Below are 19,356 nucleotides of genomic sequence, written 5' to 3'. Positions count from 1 at the left end.
AAGGCTAAGAGAGAAAAACCATGGCCGGTGAGTTTCTTTCTTGAAAGAATAGTTTTGGAGGGGATGGCTTTTTCAGAAGCCATAATTAAGTTCTGTGAATGTTTAGGTGAGCAGAACAGAGGGAGTGCAAAGAGAGGGAGGGGTGGGGGCAAAGGGAAGGAGAGAAGGGGTCCAGAGGCCGCACAGTCTTTAAAAAGGGAAGACAAGGTCCAGAAAGGAACCAGGCTTTACTGGCTGGTATCCTGCTGTCATTTTGCAATCTTAACTGAATTCTTAAATGTCATAGTCTGACAGATGATGCAGAATTGGCATAGAATGGGTACAAGCAGTTGTTGTCCCCAAGGGAAATGGACAATCACTATTTCATTATTTTATTATGCACAGTTGAATAAACATGAGGCATGTTATGATGACCCCTGGTTTTCAGGTACTAACTTGGAGGCAGTAAATCTCAGTCTTCAGGCCACTCAGTGAGCATATATGGGTAATACTGAGGGAAGAATAAGAGATGTGGGTGTCCTCAGGATTATCACACTGTGTGGGGAGGGACATTTTATTGATTAAATCTAAAGGAGGCTATTCTCCGTTGCTGAGATGAAAGGAAAATGAGGCTGTTTCTGTGACTTGAGGCATCCTTATGTTTCCAACAGACAATGTCCTGAAGGAGAAGAGAAAGCTGTTTGTCCATTCAGTGGGCATGGGTACAATAAATGGCTTGCTGGATGAACTATTAGAGAAAAGAGTGCTGAACCAGGAGGAGATGGAGAAAGTAAGAGATGAAAATGCTACAGTTATGGATAAGGCCCGAGCTTTGATAGACTCTGTTATTCGGAAAGGGCCCCAGGCATGCCAAATTTGCATCAGTCATATTAGTGAAGATGACTCCTTCCTTGCAGGAACACTGGGGCTCTCCTCAGGTAAGGGTCAATAACTCAGACTGAAGTTCATGTAGACCATGTTTCTTTATGCCTAACATCTGATTTCTTCATTGGTCATGTTAGTTTGCAAACAACTTCCCTACCTCTGGCTTCAGGGCCCCATTTCTATATCAGTGGTCATTTTGCATCCCCTCTGTCTCTTTTCTTCTTTGTTCCTGTTGTTTTGGTCTTAATGACCTTCTTTTTTTTTTTTTTTTTTTTCTTCAGTACGTGGGCCTCTCACTGCTGTGGCCTCTCCCGTTGCAGAGCACAGGCTCCAGACACGCAGGCTCAGTGGCCATGGCTCACGGGCCCAGCCTCTCTGCGGTATGTGGGATCTTCCTGGACCGGGGCACAAACCCGTGTCCCCTGCATCAGCAGGCGGACTCTCAACCAGTGCACCACCAGGGAAGCCCTTAGTTGCCTTCTTTTGATTAAAGCTCATTTCCTATCCTGAGTATGTTGTAGCTCATTTGTTGAAGGTCATGAGAACAGTCTTGAAAAGCTCCATGCTGTATCCTCTATTCCTCCTAGCAAGGCACTGTTGATTTATCTAGTTAGTTAAAATAATTAAAGCCTAGAGGTCCCTAGGAACTTATGTAGTCATCAGACACAAAGGTTTAAGGTCTGTAATCAAATACTTTGTCTAACTTCTCTCCAAAATTTTGCTCTCCAGGTGGAATAAAATATATTTCAGGGATAGTGGAACACTCAGAGAATAAATTTAACTTTTACAGAAGAGTAAGGATTTTAAGCAGACTCTTTAACTTGCCCCTTGCATTTTCTTTTGAATAAGATGGTGCACTAACATGGTACTCTGCTGGGGACCATTCTGGGAAGCCCAGCTCCCCTACTCTAGTCTCCTGAGGGCCCAATACAGTTTCAGCCATCTGAGCTGCCACTTCTGTGGTTCTCTAGTTCCTCCATAAAAAAAAAAAAAAAAAAAAAAAAAAAGGAGCTCTGATGGACTTACAGTTACTGGTTTCTTTTGTGCTTCTGGAAGTCATTCAGGGGAAGAAGATGTTATTTGAAAGCAAGAAGCCATTTTTTTCCTAGGGATTGAGAGAAGCCTGTGCTCCTCTGAGTGACACAGCAAATGTTTTTTTTGTGTTCAATTTCTTTGTTTTGTTTTGTTTTGTTTTTGATACATCATTTACATTAACCCCTGCCTTAAGAAGTAAAGACAATCAATCAATAACAATAATGTTCTAGAATATTTGTATAATAACCAAAGTGTCTTCTTCCTTGTCATGTTTCTTTCAACTCATAGTTCTTGAACCATAGAGGCACTTATACAACTCGCGATAACTCTAATTCCTGGAGTCTGCCTCCCTAGTTGTCAGATGATGCCCCCTCTGTCAGGGTTGTCATCACTTTTTTCCTCCTCATCTATTTGCCAGTTGTTTCAGGGTGCTAGTATATGATAATTGGATGTAATATTTAAATGTACTGTAAAGGAAGAGATATAAAAAAATTCTTAGCAGACACAATACTGCAATAGCAAGGCCTCCTCCCGAAAATGTTCTTGAATTTATTGATGGTTAATTTAGTCCAGCAGTCTACATGGGAAAGACGGGACAAACTGCAGCCTTCTTCCTCGGACTTGAAGTTTTGTGAGATGTCCTATGGGCTCTCCTACATTCACAACAGAGACATGAACCATATTTTGCCTATGGAAATCTTGTCTTCAATAGGTACTATGAGAGAAAAACTTGGAGTATTTTTCAGTTGTTGGCTCATGCCAATTATTAAGTTTCTGGAATAAGTTTCTCAGGTGGGTGTTGCTACATTGAGATCTTTATAAAACCTTAAATAAATTTAATCTCAATTCCTGTCCTTGAAATTGACAATCACAATGTATAGTGACGCCAGAGAAGATATTAATAGATTTGAGTGAGTAAGGCAAATGCAGATTACAGAGGCTGTGTGTCTAACACATTGGGGTAAGAATCTTCACAGACTGTGACTATTTTAATGTCCTTCATCTTTCCTCAGGTTCACAATCTGGAAATTATTTTAATACACAAGAATCCCAAGCGGTGGTTCCTCCTTTCCCAGGTAATGGTATTTTCAAAGCAATGACATTCTTTGAACCCCATCTTCCCTGACATTAACTACAGATTAATGGGATGAATCCAGGGTAAGGGGGGCTATGAGTAATTCTCACAGATTTATTCTATATCTTTTTCTCTTCTTAATCTATTCTGCTTTAGTAGGAGCTGTCCCTACAGCTTCACTATCATGTTTATACCAACAAATCCTGAATCTGTATCTCAAATCCTGACTAACCACTTGAGTGCCACACTTCACTAAGTGTCTACTGAACATATGCACTCATATCTCCTGCAGACACATTTACTCTACATGGGCCCAGAGATAGCTTGCCATCCTTCCCCCACCTTGCTTCCCTTCTGCTTTCCTCTATCTTGATTAATGGTGACACCATCACCCAGTTATTCAAACCAGAAACCTGAAATTATCGTAGACACTTTCTTCTTCCTTCCTTCCAACGTTCAAGCAGCAGCCAGATTTTATTGATTTCTCTCTCAAATTCAGATCTGTCTCTGCATTTCTACTTCTACAACTAGATTTCAGAGCCCCCATTGTTACAGTGTTCCAGAATTCTCCAGTCATAACTCTCAATATATTTTTCTTGCATTTTTTTAGTAAATACATCCTTTTCCCTCACAGAACTTTAAGTTTAATGAGGAAATTGAACATATCTGATTTATTTATAGATAACATCTAATAGAAGTTGACCTGTAATGTTATGAACATATATTTGTTAAGACTATTTCACTAAATAATGTGGCCAGAATCACTACTATTTGCTATGCCATTAGAAAATATTTAGCACATGCCAACTGTGTTACAGACCCTATTCTATAAACTATTTAGAGAGTAATGAATGAAACAAGAAAGGGTCTTGCTTTTATTGAACTTACATTAATATATGAATAGTGAGTGAATAGGCATTTAAGAAGCTCCACCATCAAATTAAAGCCAGCCATAAATTTAGGGATGGAAATGACACTACACATACCTGTATCAGTTAAGATGATATGGAATGTTATAACACAGACATATTTTTATAATGGCTCAGATATGATAGAAATGTTTTTCCCAAATCACAAAAATTCTAAAATGGGCATTTTTCATCAGAAGGCAGCTTTCTTCCAGGTGCTAATTAAGATACCTAGGCCTCTTCCAACATATGGCTCTGATATCTGCAACATATGTTGTCAGAATAACTGTGGTAACAACAGTCAAGTTAATGACATTGGAAAGAGTATGTGGGATCATTTGTGAGAGATTTTGCTAGGCTTGACCTGGATGAATCACACAGTATTTCAGCTTGCATCCCATTGTCTAGAACTTAGTTATATTGTCACACCAAGTCACTGGATTGGTTAGCAGTATAGATCAGATATGTGTCCAGGAATAAAGAATAAATTGTCTTGTTGAACAGCTAGCCAGTCTCTGCCACAAAACTTAAATGAAAAACTTTTCATTCTACACAATATCGAAGGTAGCACAAGAAATACCTAGGTCCCAAATCACAAAGAAGTTCTTAAAAATATTTCATTTCTCTACCCTGAAAATGGTGGTCTCAGCTTTATTGAATCAAGGTCAATATGCATTAGATTTCTTATTAGCAAACCTTATATTTGTCTGAATCCAGCCTCTTGCTTACCAAATAATCACTGCTTTACTTGTCCTGGAACAGTATTTCATCCACAGTTGTAGACAGATTTCATCACAAAGTGACCTTTTTCTCTTAAAATAAAAATACCTTTAATTTGGAAGAAATTTAGAGGCCACAGAAGCAAATATTTCACCAAGTTTAGAAATTACCCTAGTGAAGCAATTAAGGGTGCATATTTTCTTAGCTATTTCATGGGATGGGACACTCACTATATAACCAAATGCCATAAGAAAAATTAGTTCTAATAAAATCCAAATATTTATCTTTAATATTTTCTATTGTTCTTCAGACTCCTTTATGAAGGAATACATTTCTTCCACATAATAATGATTTCTATAGTTTTCTCAGATATATCCATTCTAATTATCTCTTACTTTCTCCACAGTCAACACACTTCATGCTACCTTGGCTTACCTGAATTTACAATAGTTTCTCAAATTCCCCTTCAAAATTGAATATGTTTCTTGCTTGAATACTTTAGTTTCTAAAGGATCTTCCAAATATCAAGAAAACATTTCTATTTTGAAACAAAGATTATGTTAATTTCTTTAGAAAATACATCACATTATTGGATGGTGTTGAACTTGTGATCAAAGAAACCCCCAAGGCTTTTTTCAAATGAACTACTGCGAAAACTATTCCTCATATATTTGTGCAATCAATGTTTAGTGCTATAAATCTCTCTAAGAGTACACCTTGATTTTAGTATTTATCATTCTATTTCATATTCATTCTAGTTCATGTATTCAATATCTTCTCCTTCTCACTATATGTACGCACAGTAGAGAGATCTTAAAGTTTAGGACAAAAGTTCACTTTCTTTCTTTCTTACTTTTTTTCTCTCTCTCTTTCTTTCTTTCTTTCCTTCAAATCTCTAATGTCTACTATCATGCCTGTTAAGCAAATAAATAACTAAATAAATAGATACATAAACATATTTTTTAAAAAACATCATTGAAATAGATTCATTAAGGTCTACCTCCACTATCCTAATCTTTCAATTATTTGAAATAGATTTATATCTTAACTATTATATCTAACATATTGTTTTCTGAGAATTTTATCATGCATGGCCTTAAAAAACTCCCTTTCAATTATTTTAATGAAAAAGATTTGTGAAATGCTGATTCTAAGACATGAAGGGATGTGATAACTGTATCACACCACTGGAAATCTCTGGCTTGGAATATATTTCTTTAGCAGAGATGCATTTAATGATGCTAAGGACTAGCCCAGGATTGTCTTCCTAAAGATTAATTTCCTCCTCCATGGCTTCACACACAGATGATTCTAGGAGGAGCAGCAAATGGGACAGTCAGGAATGCCATTATTCATAATGTTTCTTGTCTCTTGCAGCTCCTCAGGCAATGCAGGACAACCCAGTTAAGCGTGCATCTTCAGGGCCAGGAGGGAACCTCAAGCTTTGCCCCCTAGAAACAGCCCAAAGGATATGGAAAGAAAAGTCAGCAGAGGTGATGTGCTCAGAACATAAGGATCCGGGTGAAATATACATGGAAGACCATTCTAAACTGCAGTGTTCTGCCTTAGAGCTAATTTCCTTGAGAGGTTCTGGAAAACCATTCTGCTCTTCCCTTACATAAAGGATTCCTATTTCCCAGGTTTATGTAGAGATTTCCAAGTTTGGTCCAATCCCCTGAGTAAATAATTATAATAATAACAACAATAGTATCTATTTAATGCTTAATATGAATCAGACACTGTTCTAAGGAAGTTGCAAGTAATAACACCTTGAACCCTCAAAATAACCCATTTTAGAGATCAGGAAGCTGAGACATGGATTGTTAACTCTTTTGGCTAAACCAGTAAGTCAAGGAATACATTTTAAAATTGAGTCATTATGACTCCAAGCCAGTTCATCTCACACAGCCCTAACTCTCAAAAGTAATTAAATCAAGTGCTCAGCTGCCATCTGGGCATTTGCAAATTTCATTCCACTCCTATGGTAGGACTCATTCTCCCTCCCTGTTTTTATCTATGTTTCAAGAGATTAGGTTTCTAGGTAGGACTAAGGGAAGAGAAGCTGTCTTATACATTCAAGATGAATATTTAATTAGAGAGAACAAGACTGTTCATCCAACCTACATTTCTTACAGATTTACCCAATAATGGAAAGGTCAATCCGCACACGTATTGCCCTCATTATCTGCAACACAGAGTTTGAAAATCTTCCCAGGAGAGATGGAGCTGATGTTGATATCAGAAACATGAAGATGCTACTAGAAGGTCTGGGGTACAGTGTGGATGTGAAAGAAAATCTCACTGCTTCGGTAAAGTCTGTCATAATGTAGAGACAATGGTCATGCCCTTTATATTCCTAAATAATATTAGAAAGATTGGTTGTAGAACCAGAAACTTAAACTCTTGACAGTCTAAAATCTAAATTTGTTCTTGTAGGGTACTTCATGCTTCTAACCTAGAGTCTTTTAGCAAGGGTCTGGTAAAACTTTTAACTGGGAAGTGTTCTATTAATTCAGTAATGTCCACAGCCAAATAAATAAATAAATAAATAAATAAATAAATAAATAAATAAATAAATAAATAAATAAATAAACAGTCCCTTACATTCTACTAGAAATCCCTGAATGGCATCCCATAACACTTTCTTCACCTTTCTGTGAATTGAAACTTAAATTTTCTTTTTGTATTTCATTGATTTTCATATCATCCAGGAATTCCTTAATGTCTCTTTATTGGATTCCAAGGTGCCATGATAACCAATCACATAGTTCAAAATCAGTGGTATGTCTCTTTCAGGACATGACTGTAGAGCTGAAGGCATTTGCTGCTCGCCCAGAGCACCGGACCTCTGATAGTACTTTTCTGGTTCTCATGTCTCATGGAATCCGGACTGGAGTTTGTGGGAAGAAATACTCTGAAGAAGTCCCAGATGTATTAAAAGTCAACACCATCTTTCAAATTTTGAACACCTGGAATTGTCCAAGTTTGAAAGACAAACCCAAGGTGATCATTATCCAGGCCTGCCGTGGTGGTGAGTGCTGATGTCTGTTAGAACACAGACGCTGAAGTTTTGATCTCATCATCTGTATGTATCCAGTATTTTTCAGTTCCTTTGAGTCTACTCAAAAAAGGCTACAATCTTTTTTGGTGACGGTAGATGTTCTTTGACATTACAAACAAGATTGTAGCTTCTATGAATTGTATGACTGGTTGGAAGATATTTGTTCCATTTTCAACTGAGATATCACTTTTAATCTTAAGACTGATACTTGGTTGGGATACATGGATGGGATATATTCATTTGAGGGCTAGGAGAGATAAGATAAGCCTCTTAAGATAAGAGTTGTTGAAAAGATAGTTTCTGAAATGTATGTGTGGATCTGCATGTGAATTAAAGCTAATGACAAATAGATTAGTAAATATGGTTGTACAGATGTTTAGGGGAGAAAGTTCTCTTGACTATTGATAGTAACAAGAGACCAAATCTTGTCTTTCCAGAGAACCATGGGATGGTATGGCTAAAAGATTCAGTAGAAGCTTCTGGAAACTGTTCCTTATTGGCTCCAGAAGATTTTGAGGATGATGCCATTAAGAAAGCCCACATAGAGAAGGATTTTATTGCTTTCTGCTCTTCGACACCAGGTAATGGATATCTGTGTAAGACACGTTTGAAACTCACAACCATCCTTTAGAGTGTGGATATCTGTGTTGAACTTTTCATGAGACTCTTGAAGACTAACTCAAGCCTTCCTCTCAGTGACACCTTCAATTCCCCTTATCCATGGAGACCAAATAAATATACATATATTTTTACTAAATTAGTAACTAGTAAACTCCCATGGTGCAAAATATTTTCCTGGACTGTGAGAAATAAATAGAAACATATCTACACTGAAGTAAATTAGAATCTGACTCCACATACAAAAAGTTCTACATGTTGGGATCACTCAGCAGTTCAATTTGCCTAGACAAGTATTATAAAACTGTAGTAGTTATAAAGGGGGTAGGGAGAAGGAGAAAAGCAGACAAAGCATATTGAGTCCCTAAGTTAAAATTGTTTCAACCAGAAATATGGAGTTTATGAAACAGAAACAACCTGAATGATTCTAAACCTCTAAAACCTAGAGGTTTTAGATTAAGAGTACTGCCAATTATATTTTCACTCTGTCATTTAGTACTCTGTATGTATCTTCTCTGGGCTTTCTTTGAATTCCTCACTAATATATGCAAATACAAATATCATTGTTGTAAGGATTAAATGAGATAATAAATATGAAATATTGAGCATGACAGAGTAAAGTACACATTAAATGATGGCTACTATTAAAGATGTTTTTATAGTGTAACTTAATTCAAGGTTTTACCTTGAGTTACTTTCCATATAAAGGCTTAAATAAAATTCATCCACTATGTTTTGGAATTTCTTGGACATTGACATTCTCTTGATTACTTCCAACCTTAAAGACTTGCCTCTGATCAAATAGTTTAATTTCCAGATTATTTTCTATAATATGGTGCCATCTCTCCAGAGATAGCCTGCTTTTTGCATTGTGTTGATCATAACTTTTTTAAAAAATCTTTATTGGAGTATAATTTCTTTACAATGGTGTGTTAGTTTCTGCTTTATAACAAAGTGAATCAGCTGTACGTGTACATATATCCCCATATCTCCTCCCTCTTGCGTGTCCCTCCCACCCTCCCTATCCCACACTTCTAGGTGGAAACAAAGTACCGAGTTTATCTCCCTGTGCCATGTGGCTGCTTCCCACTAGCTATCTATTCTACATTTGGTAGTGTATATATGGCCATGCCACTCTCTCACTTCTTGTGTTGACTATATCTTGATGTAGAAATCAATTTTTTTCAACAATTGAAAACAATGAAACTAGGCAAAACCTCCACACATTTACAGTTTGCATATATTTAGCAGACTTAATATTAGACATAACTATTTTTTAAAAATCCTTTGATCCCAGCCTTCCACAAGAGACTTACCTCTGGCAATTATAGGCTTTGTAGCACCTTGTCTTCTTGTCATCCATCTGGGTGATTTCTGTCTCCTTTTCATTCACTTTCTTTACCCTCCTTTCCAGATGATTCAAAGAAACTCCAGTTCAGTTGTCTTCAGTTTCCACAAGTAAACCTAGCTTCACATTCTCTGGTATTAATCCCAATTACATTGTACGTAGTGCTCTTCTGAAGAAAAGTGACAGTCCCCTACCTAATTTCACAAAGAACTTACAGGGATACCAGCCTGCAACTCTCTCCCACCTACTTCCTTTAACTGGAACCAGCTTCGTAAGACTGTTGTAGTTTTAGATAGGATATTAATCCATTACTATTTTACATTTTATTACCATGTTTATTGGCAAAAAGGTTTTTAAAGCATATATCCATGTTAAATGCACAGCTATTGATACTTTTCTTATATATTCCTTTGCATAATTTTGAAATGGCTTATAACATCTATGTTCCTACTATTTTGTATAATTATTATTTTTCAATGTCTTTTCCATAAGACTGTTTTGTCCTCCAATAGAATATGATATTTCCCTCTTAAATTTTTTTCTAGGTATGTATTTCTTTTCTGTTGGTACCATTTTCATATTTAGTTAATGTTTTCTTTGTCTAAATACCTTATGGTCAGTATTATTTGATTTTAATTAAACTATAAAGTAGATAAACTGAAATATTATTAATATGATTACCTTGTATAGACTGGGTATTACATATCCTATATTCTCCCAGATCCTTGTGATACATTACATCTAATATGAAAATATATCTTTGTGGCAGAAATTATTACCCTACCCATTGCTGTCAAAGCCATTGCCTTTCAGAACATATAATTAACTATCAAGTCACTAAATAGTACTCCTGGGATCCATACTCAGGTATTTCTTTCTCAAAACCCAGTCACTCCCCTCCACCTCATTATGCCTTTCTCTCCTTGTCTACTAGACTTGTGTTTCCTTGAACTCAGAGACTGTGCTGCCCTAACATCTGTACTTATATAGCATACTTCACATGACTTTAACTATTGTCAAGTATCAGTGAAAATATACACACAAAATGATGAATATATTCACTTAAAAATGACATACAGTCTGTAGGAAACAACATAAACTCAACAGCCTGCCTCAGCTGGAAGAGAAATCCTAGGACTCCATTTTTGTGGCCAGGCAAGACCTTGCATGAAATTTGGAATGTGTTTTCTTCACAGATAATGTTTCTTGGCGACATCCCATATTGGGTTCTCTTTTTATTATTAAACTCATTGAAAAATTGCAAGAATATGCCTGGTTTTGTGACCTGGAAGACATTTTCAGAAAGGTAGGTTCTAGATACTTCTTACACTCTACTTACCTGTTTGTTCTAATTGGAAACCTAGGGAGCAGCTCTGGACATGTTTTTCTACTAAAAACTGTTCTGCATTTCAAATGAGTTTTGAGGGTCTTTGGTGAGTCAGCCAACCTGGAAGCCAGTTCCAAGTTTTATGACCTAGAAACCCCCTAGAAGACAATCAATTATTTGAACTCCCCTCTTTTCTGAATAGACAAATGAGTGGACTTTAATTTGCTTGTGTCCATATCTATTAGATTCAGTAGATTTTAAAAGCTTGGTCATTCCATCCTTAGATATGTATATTGCTGATCTGTACAGAGGCACAAACTTTTTGTTTTTATCACTTATTTTGCTATACTTTTTGCAATTTTTCCAGCATAAGTGAAAATCCTTCTACTCAGAAAAAAAAAATAATTCTACAGACCTTCTTTTACTTTTAGGTTCGATTTTCATTTGAGCTGCCAGATGGTAAGGCACAGATGCCCACCGCTGAAAGAGTGACTTTGACAAGATGTTTCTACCTCTTTCCAGGATATTAAAAAAGTAAGTTGTAGGGACAGATGTGTGTGTGCAGTAGGGGTGGGGTGAGGTTGGAGGAAGAGTGCTGAACTACATCCTGGTCAAGATCTCAAGGTCTAATATAATAAACGGAGGATAATGAAAGGATGTCTTTCTGTTGTTTAGTGCAGAGCACATTGCACTCTTCTCAAAGTTCTTCAGAGATAGATGGCCCTTTCTCAAGGTTAGCTGATATAGACTGAGAGGTGGCCAGAGATGATGAAAGCTCAGTTTTAGATGTTCCTCCCCTTTACCTCAGCAGGGCAATATTTAGACATAACATGGGCTCTTCCCTCTTATGAGTCTGTGTGACCCCTTGGTGGAGTGATTCTATAACTTGAATTTCTTTTAGCAGGATTCATTTTTTTTTCTTTTATTTCATCTTCCTTTTCTTTAGGAAGCCAGGAGTTCTGCCACTCTATACATGCTTTGGGATCCTGTCAGCAGAAAAGAGACGTTTCTTTAAACATTCCAATAAATCTGAAATAAAAATGAAGAGCTGTCTTTTTTTTTTTTTTTCCACCACTCTTAGAAGGCAGGGGATGGAATTTGGAGCAAGTAATGGCTTTGGAGTCTTTAGACTTCATAAGAACTGAACTGGCTAACTCCATTATTTCCTTCTAGAAACGATTTGCTAGACTTTCTTCTTTAGGAATACAGAAAAAAATTACAGTAGGTACCTGACTTCAAAGAATTTAGAGCTCAACAAGAGATTCAGAGAAGGTAATATGATAAGAAACATCCCAAATCCCAGAATTTGGGATGAAAAAGTCACGACTATTGTTTACGTAATTCTAACCCTTCCTTAAGGAATTTCAGGAATACAAAGTATTTTTTTTCTTTTTTTATTTGGGTATAGTCGGTTTACAATGTTGTGTTAGGTTCTGCTGTACAAAGAAGTGAATCCGCTATATGTATACATATATTCCCTCCCTCTTGGATCTACCTCCTACCCCCACCCCCTTCCCGCCCATCTAGGTCACACAGTGCAGGAGCTCCCTGCACTGTACAGCAGGTTTCCACTAGCTATCTGTTTTGCACATGGCAGTACATGTACATCAATCTTAATCTCCAAATTCATCTCACGCCCCCTTCCCTCACCATGTCCACATGTCCATTCTCTATGTCTGCATCCTTATTCCTGACCTGCAAATAGGTTCATCTGTACCACTTTTCTAGATTCCACATATATGCATTAATATATGATATTTGTTTTTCTCTTTCTGACTTACTTCACTCTGCATGACAGTCTCTAGGTACATCCACATCTCTAAAAATGACCCAATTCTTTTCCTATTTATGACTGAGTGATATTCCATTATGTATATGTACCACATCTTCTTTATCCATTCATGTGCCGATGGACATTTAGGTTGCTTCCATGTCCTGGCTACTGTAAATAGTGCTTCAGTGAACACTGGGATGCAGGTGTCTTTTTAAATTACGGGTTTCTCATGGTATATGCTCAGTAGTGGGACTACTGGGTCATATGGTAGTTATATTTTTTTGGTTTTTTAATGAGCCTCCATACTTTTCTCCAAAGTGGCTGCATCAATTTACATTCCCATCAACAGTGTAAAAGGGTTCCCTTTTTTCCACACCTCCGCCATCATTTATTGTTTGTAGATTTTTTGATGATGGCCATTCTGACAAGTGTGAGGTGATATCTCATTGTAGTTTTGATCTAAATTTCTCTAATAATTAGTGATGTTAAGCATCTTTTCATTTGCTCTTTTGGATATTGAGCTGCAGGAGCTGTTTGTATATTTTGAAGATTAATCCCTTGTCAGTTGCTTTGTTTACAAATATTTTCTCCTATTCTGAGGGTTGTCTTTTTGTCTCGTTTATGGTTTTCTTTGCTGTGCAAAAGCTTTAAGTTTTATTAGGTCCCATTTGTTGTTTTCCTGTGTGTTTTTATTTTCATTACTCTAGGAAGTGAGTCAAAAATGATCTTGCTGTGATTTATGTCAAAGAGTGTTCTTCCTATGTTTTCCTCTAAGAGTTTTATAGTTTCCCATCTTACATGTAGGTCTTTAATCCATTTTGAGTTTATTTTTGTGTATGGTGTTAGGGAATGTTCTAAGTTCATCCTTTTACATGTAGCTGTCCAGTTTTCCAGGCACCACTTATTGAAGAGACTCTTTTCTCTATTACATATTCTTGCCTACTTTGTTGTGGAGTAGGTGGCCATAGGTGTGTGGGTTTGTCTCTGGGTTTTCTATCCTGTTACTCTGATCCTGTTATTTCTGTTTCTCTGTCAGTGCCATACTCTCTTGATTACTGTAAATTTGTAATACAGTTTGAAGACAGGGAACCTCATTCCTCCAGCTCTCTTTTACTTTCTCAACATTGCTTTGGCTATTCAGGGTCTTTGTGATTCCATATAAATTGTGAATTTTTTTATTCTAATTCTGTGAAAAATGTCATTGGTGGTTTGATAGGGATTGCATTGAATCTTTAGGTTGTTTGGGGTAGTATAGTCATTTTCACAATATTGATTCTTCCAATCCAAGAACATAGTATATCTCTCCATCTGTTTGTGTCATCTTTGATTTCTTTCATCAATATCTTATAGTTTTCTGCATACTGGTCTTTTACTTCCTTAGTCAGCTTTATTCCTGAGTATTTTATTGTTTTTGTTGCAATGGTAAATGAGATTGTTTCCTTACCTTCTCTTTCTGATTTTTCATTGTTAGTGTATAGGAATGCAAGATATTTCTGTGTATTAATTTTGTATCCTGAAACTTTTCTAAATTCATTGATTAGCTCTAGTAGTTTTCTGGTGGCATCTTTAGGATTTTCTATGAATAATGTCATGTCATCTGTAAACAGTGACAGTTTTACTTCTTTTCCAATTTGGATTCCTTTTATTTCTTTTTCTTCTGTGATTGCCATGGCTAGGACTTCCAAAATTGTCTTGAATAAGAGTGGTGAGATAGGACATCCTTGTCTTTTTCCTGATCTTAGAGGAAATGCTTTCAGTGTTTCACCATTGAGAATGATTTTTGCTATGGGTTTGTTGTATATGACCTTTATTATGTTAAGGTAGGTTCCCTCTATGCCCACTTTCTGGAGAGTTTTTATTATGGGTGTTGGATTCTGTCAAAAGTTTTTTCTGCATCTATTAAGATGATTGTATGTTTTTTCTTCTTTAATTTGTCAATATGGTGTATCACATTGATTGATTTGAGACAGAAGAATGAATAAGTGAGCTGGAACATACAATGGAAATAAATACCAAGACACAGAATAAAGAAAAAAAAAGAATGGAAAGCAATAAGCACAGTCTCAGAGTTTCAGAGTCGTCTACACCAACACTAAATGCACTGACATTCAAATTATACTGGTCCCAGAAGAAGAAGATAAAAAGAAACAGTCTGAGAAAATATTTAAAAAGATTATAGTAGAAATCTTCCCTAATATGGGAAAGGAAATATCCAACCAAGTTCAGGAAGTGCAGAGTCCCATGCAGGATAAACCCAAGGAGAAACATGCTGAGACACACATTAATCAAAATAACAAAAATAAAATTCAAAGAAAAATATATTTAAAGAAACAAGGGAAAAACAAAAAAAATAACATATAAAGGAATCCCAATAAGGTTATCAGCTGATTTTTCAGCAGAAACTCTACAGTCCAGAAGGAAGTGGCAGGATATACTTAAAGTGATGAAACAGAAAAACATACAACCAAAAATACTCTACCCAGCAAGGCTGTCACTCAGAGTTGACAGAGAAATCAAAAGTTTTACAGATAAACAGAAGCTAAGAATATTCAGCACCACCAAACCAGCTTTAAAACAAATGTTAAAGAAACTTCTCTAGGCTGGAAACACAAGAGAAGAAGAAGAAAGACCTACAAAAACAAAAACCCCAAGGCAAAAAACAAAAGGCAATCGGAACATACATATCAATAATACCTTAAATGTAAATGGATTAAATGCTCCAACCAAAAGGCACATACTGGATGAATGGATACCAAAATAAGACCCATTTATATGTTGTGTACAAGAATCCCACTTTGGGGCTTCCCTGGTGGCGCAGAGGTTGAGAGTCCGCCTGCTGATGCAGGGGACACAGATTCGTGCCCCGGTCTAGGAAGATCCCACATGCTGCAGAGCAGCTGGGCCTGTGAGCCATGGCCACTGAGCCTGCATGTCCAGAGTTTGTGCTCCACAATGAGAGAGGCCACAACAGTGAGAGGCCTGCATACCACAAAAAAAAAAAAAAAAAGAATCCCACTTTGGACCCAGAGACACATACAGACTGAAACTGAGGGGATGGAAAAAGATTTTCCATGCAAATAGAAATTAAAATAAACCTGGAGTAGCAATACTCAAATCAGATAAACTAGACTGTAAAATAAAAACTGTTATAAGAGACAGGGAAGGACACTACATAATGATCAAAGGATCAATCCAAGAAGAAGATATAACAATTATAAATATTTATGCACCCAACATAGGAGCACCTCAATACATAAGGCAAATGCTAAATGCCATAAAAGGGGAAATCTACAGTAACACAATACTAGTGGGGGTCTCTAACACGTGACTTACACCAATGGATAGATCATGCAGACAGAAAATAAATAAGGAAGGAAAAACTTTAAATTACACCATAGAGCAGATAGGCTTAATTGATATTTATAAGACATTCCATCCAAAAGCAACAGAATACACATTCTTCTGAAAGGCACATGGAATGTTCTCCAGGACTGATCACATGCTGTGCCGCAGAGTGAGCCTCAGTATATTTAAGAAAATTAAAAGCATATCAAGCATCTTTTATGACCAAAACACAAGGAACTTAGGAATCCAGTACAAGAAAAAAACTTTAATAAACAAAACACAAGGAGGGTAAACAATATGGTACTAATCAATCAAAGGATCAATGAAGAAATCAAAGAGGAAATCAAATCAAAAAGTACCTAGAGACAAATTAAAATGAAAGCATACCCACCCAAAACCTGTTAGATGTGACAAAAGCATTTCTAACAGGGAAGTTTATAGCAATATAATCTTACCTCAGAGAACAAGAAAAATCACAAATAAACAAACTATCTTTACACCTGAAGCAACTAGAAGAAGAAGAACAAACAAAACTCAAAGTTAGTAGAAAGAAAGAAATCATAAAGATGAGAGCAGAAATGAATGAAATAGAAACTAAGAACACAATAGAAAATATCAATGAAACTAAAAGCTGGTTCTTTGAAAAGATAAAGAAAATTGATAAACCTTTAGACAGACTCATCAAGAAAAAAATAAGGGAGAGGGCTCAAATCAATAAAATTAGAAATGAAAGAGGAGAAATTACAACTAACACTGCAGAAATACAAAGGATCATAAGAGACCACTACAAGCAACCGTAAGTCAATAAAATGGACAACCTGGAAGAAATGGACAAATTCTTAGAAAGGTACAACCTTTTGAGACTGAACCAGGAAGAAACAGAAAATATAAAGAGACTGATTACAAGTAATGAAATTGAAACTGCAATTAAAAACCTTCCAAGAAACAAAAGTCCAGGACCAGATGGATTCACAGGTAAATTCTATCAAACATTTGGAGAAGAGCTGACACCCATCCTTCTCAAACTTTTCCAAAAAAATTGCAGAGGAAGGAACACTGCCAAACCCATTCTACAAGGCCACTATCACCCTGATACCAAAACCAGACAAAGATATCACACTAAAAAGAAATTTACAGACCAATATCACTGATGAACATAGATGTAAAAGTCCTCAACAAAATACTAGCAAACAGAATCTAACAACACATTAAAAGGATCATACACCATGATCAAGTGAGATTTATCCCAGTGATACAATGATTCTTCAATATACAAAGTAATTTGATTCAACTCTAGGTACATAGTAGTTTACAGTCTCATTGATAAGATGGGACAGTCAACAAACATAAAACAATCAGCAGACAGTACATGACACTTTATGAATAAATGCTAGGATGACTTGTATGCAAAACAATGTCCCTGTGTGGTGCACAGATAATGAGTTTGGGGTGAAATTTTCACTTAGCAAGGTTAGACTTAGGAAGAACTGGAAAAACTACTATTGTACTTGCAAATATGAGCCTTTTCTAATCCTAACCCTTTAACAGTGAAGGTGAATTTCTGTCCTGTTTTTTAAATTTATTTTTTGGACTTGTCAAAAATACACCTTTTTTTTTTAAATTGGAGTATATATATATATATATATATATATATATATATATATATATATATATATTTTTTTTTTTTTTTTTTTTTTGGAGCATAGTTGATTTACGATGTTGTGTTAGTGTCAGGTGTACAGCAAAGAGAATCAGGTGTACATATACATATAATCACTCTTTTTTAGATATTTTTCCCATTTAGGTTATTACAGAATATTGGCTAGGGTCCCCTGTGCTATACAGTAGGTCCTTAATAGTTATCTATTTTATCTATAGTAGTGTGTATATGTTAATCTCAATCTCCTAATTTATCCCTCCCACCCCCCTTCACCTTTGGTAACCATAAGTTTGTTTACTACTTCTGTGACTATTTCTGTTTTGTAAATAAGTTCATTTGTACCATTTTTTTTCAATTTCACATATAAGTGATACCATATGGTATTTCTTTCTTGTCTGACTTACTTCACTTAGTATGATTTACAGCAACATGGATGGATCTAGTATTTCTGACCTTTTCAAGACCTTCAAGTTGAGCATTTCATAGTCTTTTTTTTTCCTTTCACTAACAATTCTTCTGGATATATATATTTTGTACTATCACACAATCATTCTACTATAGCCTGAGACTGCTTCTATGGTCAGTCTTTGTTCAGAATATAACAAAAAGGGGAGGTGAATAGTTAGCCTCAGTAAAAATTAAATGTTAAGGGAAGCTTAGGCAGTTAAAGAAAATCATGAAACGAATGGAGACAAGGGTTCAGAACTTATTTCCAATAAAAGTGTAAAATGATAGGGAGATGGAGAGGGGATAATACCGCCATGATCAGCACAGTTAAAACAGGAAACTAAAGTCATTTGGGTAATCCTTATCAAGAAATGAAAGGGAATCTGTTACTTTTAACTTCTTCATGATTTGCACTTGTAGCTGAGCAAAGGATAAATACTGAGAGATAAAAAGCAGAAGGACAGAGAGAAAGAGGTGTGGAGCAATGAGGAAAGAAAAAGAAAAGGAGGGAAAAAACAGTCAGAGGTTCCAACATAGGCTGGAAAATATTTTGTCAATTCAATTTCTTGCTTCCAAAAGGAAGAAAAAATTCTCCCCAAAGGATTGGGAAATCCATTTGCTGACTACAGGGGACTTCCTGACAGTGAACGCAGAAGTTCTGAGCAGCAGTTTCCCAATCTATGATTAGGAGTCCCCGCCCCCTGAATGGAGGAAGTGTCCAGTAACTTTCATTTTCAAGCCTGTGCTCTTCTCAAGGCATCAAGAAGGGACTACGGTTATTACATATGGCTGGTGAGTAAGGGTCCTTTCCTAGCTGAGGGTCAGGAACTTGGGTCTTAGAAAACACTTATTAATTGCTTTGTGACAGGAAGAAATATACAAAAGGGACGTGAGCCAATCCTGTGCAAGGTAAATTCTCCTTATTAGCTCTGTGTAACTTGAACTGGAGGACACTGCCTCGGAGACGCTGAAGGAGAGTATGGTGTCCAGATTATCTCAGAGCCAGGAAGAAGTTATTTCCTTTTTTGCAGTTCCTGGTAATCAAAGTGAAGGGTGGATAAAGACAAATAAAGTAAGTTATTTATGTGTGAGAAAACTCTGAAAATTCCTAAATGCACTCTGAAATCTTCTCAGATTCCTCTTGGTTCCATAAAATTGTCCCCATAATCAGATA

The 19,356-nt window shown here is 36.3% G+C and overlaps 1 protein-coding gene across 1 annotated transcript in view; it reads left to right on the top strand.

Annotated features, from left to right (window-relative positions):
- Nucleotides 1-637: 637 nt before the first annotated feature.
- Nucleotides 638-19,356, top strand: part of LOC309808123 (uncharacterized protein) — a gene marked incomplete at its 5' end in the record, with an annotated part of 36,150 nt that continues 17,431 nt past the window's right edge. The window contains 10 exon segments of the mRNA XM_082628120.1: nucleotides 638-917; nucleotides 2,913-2,975; nucleotides 5,980-6,095; nucleotides 6,738-6,911; nucleotides 7,399-7,633; nucleotides 8,101-8,244; nucleotides 10,826-10,935; nucleotides 11,388-11,483; nucleotides 18,894-18,924; nucleotides 18,927-18,974. Of these exon segments, the coding sequence (XP_082484246.1) occupies nucleotides 638-917; nucleotides 2,913-2,975; nucleotides 5,980-6,095; nucleotides 6,738-6,911; nucleotides 7,399-7,633; nucleotides 8,101-8,244; nucleotides 10,826-10,935; nucleotides 11,388-11,483; nucleotides 18,894-18,924; nucleotides 18,927-18,974 (1,297 nt within the window).

This window comes from Mesoplodon mirus (genome assembly GCF_964341445.2).
Source record: "Mesoplodon mirus genome assembly, chromosome: 7".
Taxonomy (NCBI): domain Eukaryota; kingdom Metazoa; phylum Chordata; class Mammalia; order Artiodactyla; family Ziphiidae; genus Mesoplodon; species Mesoplodon mirus.
The sequence above is the reverse complement of the archived record's forward strand: the minus strand, read 5'-3'. Positions and strand labels throughout refer to the sequence as shown.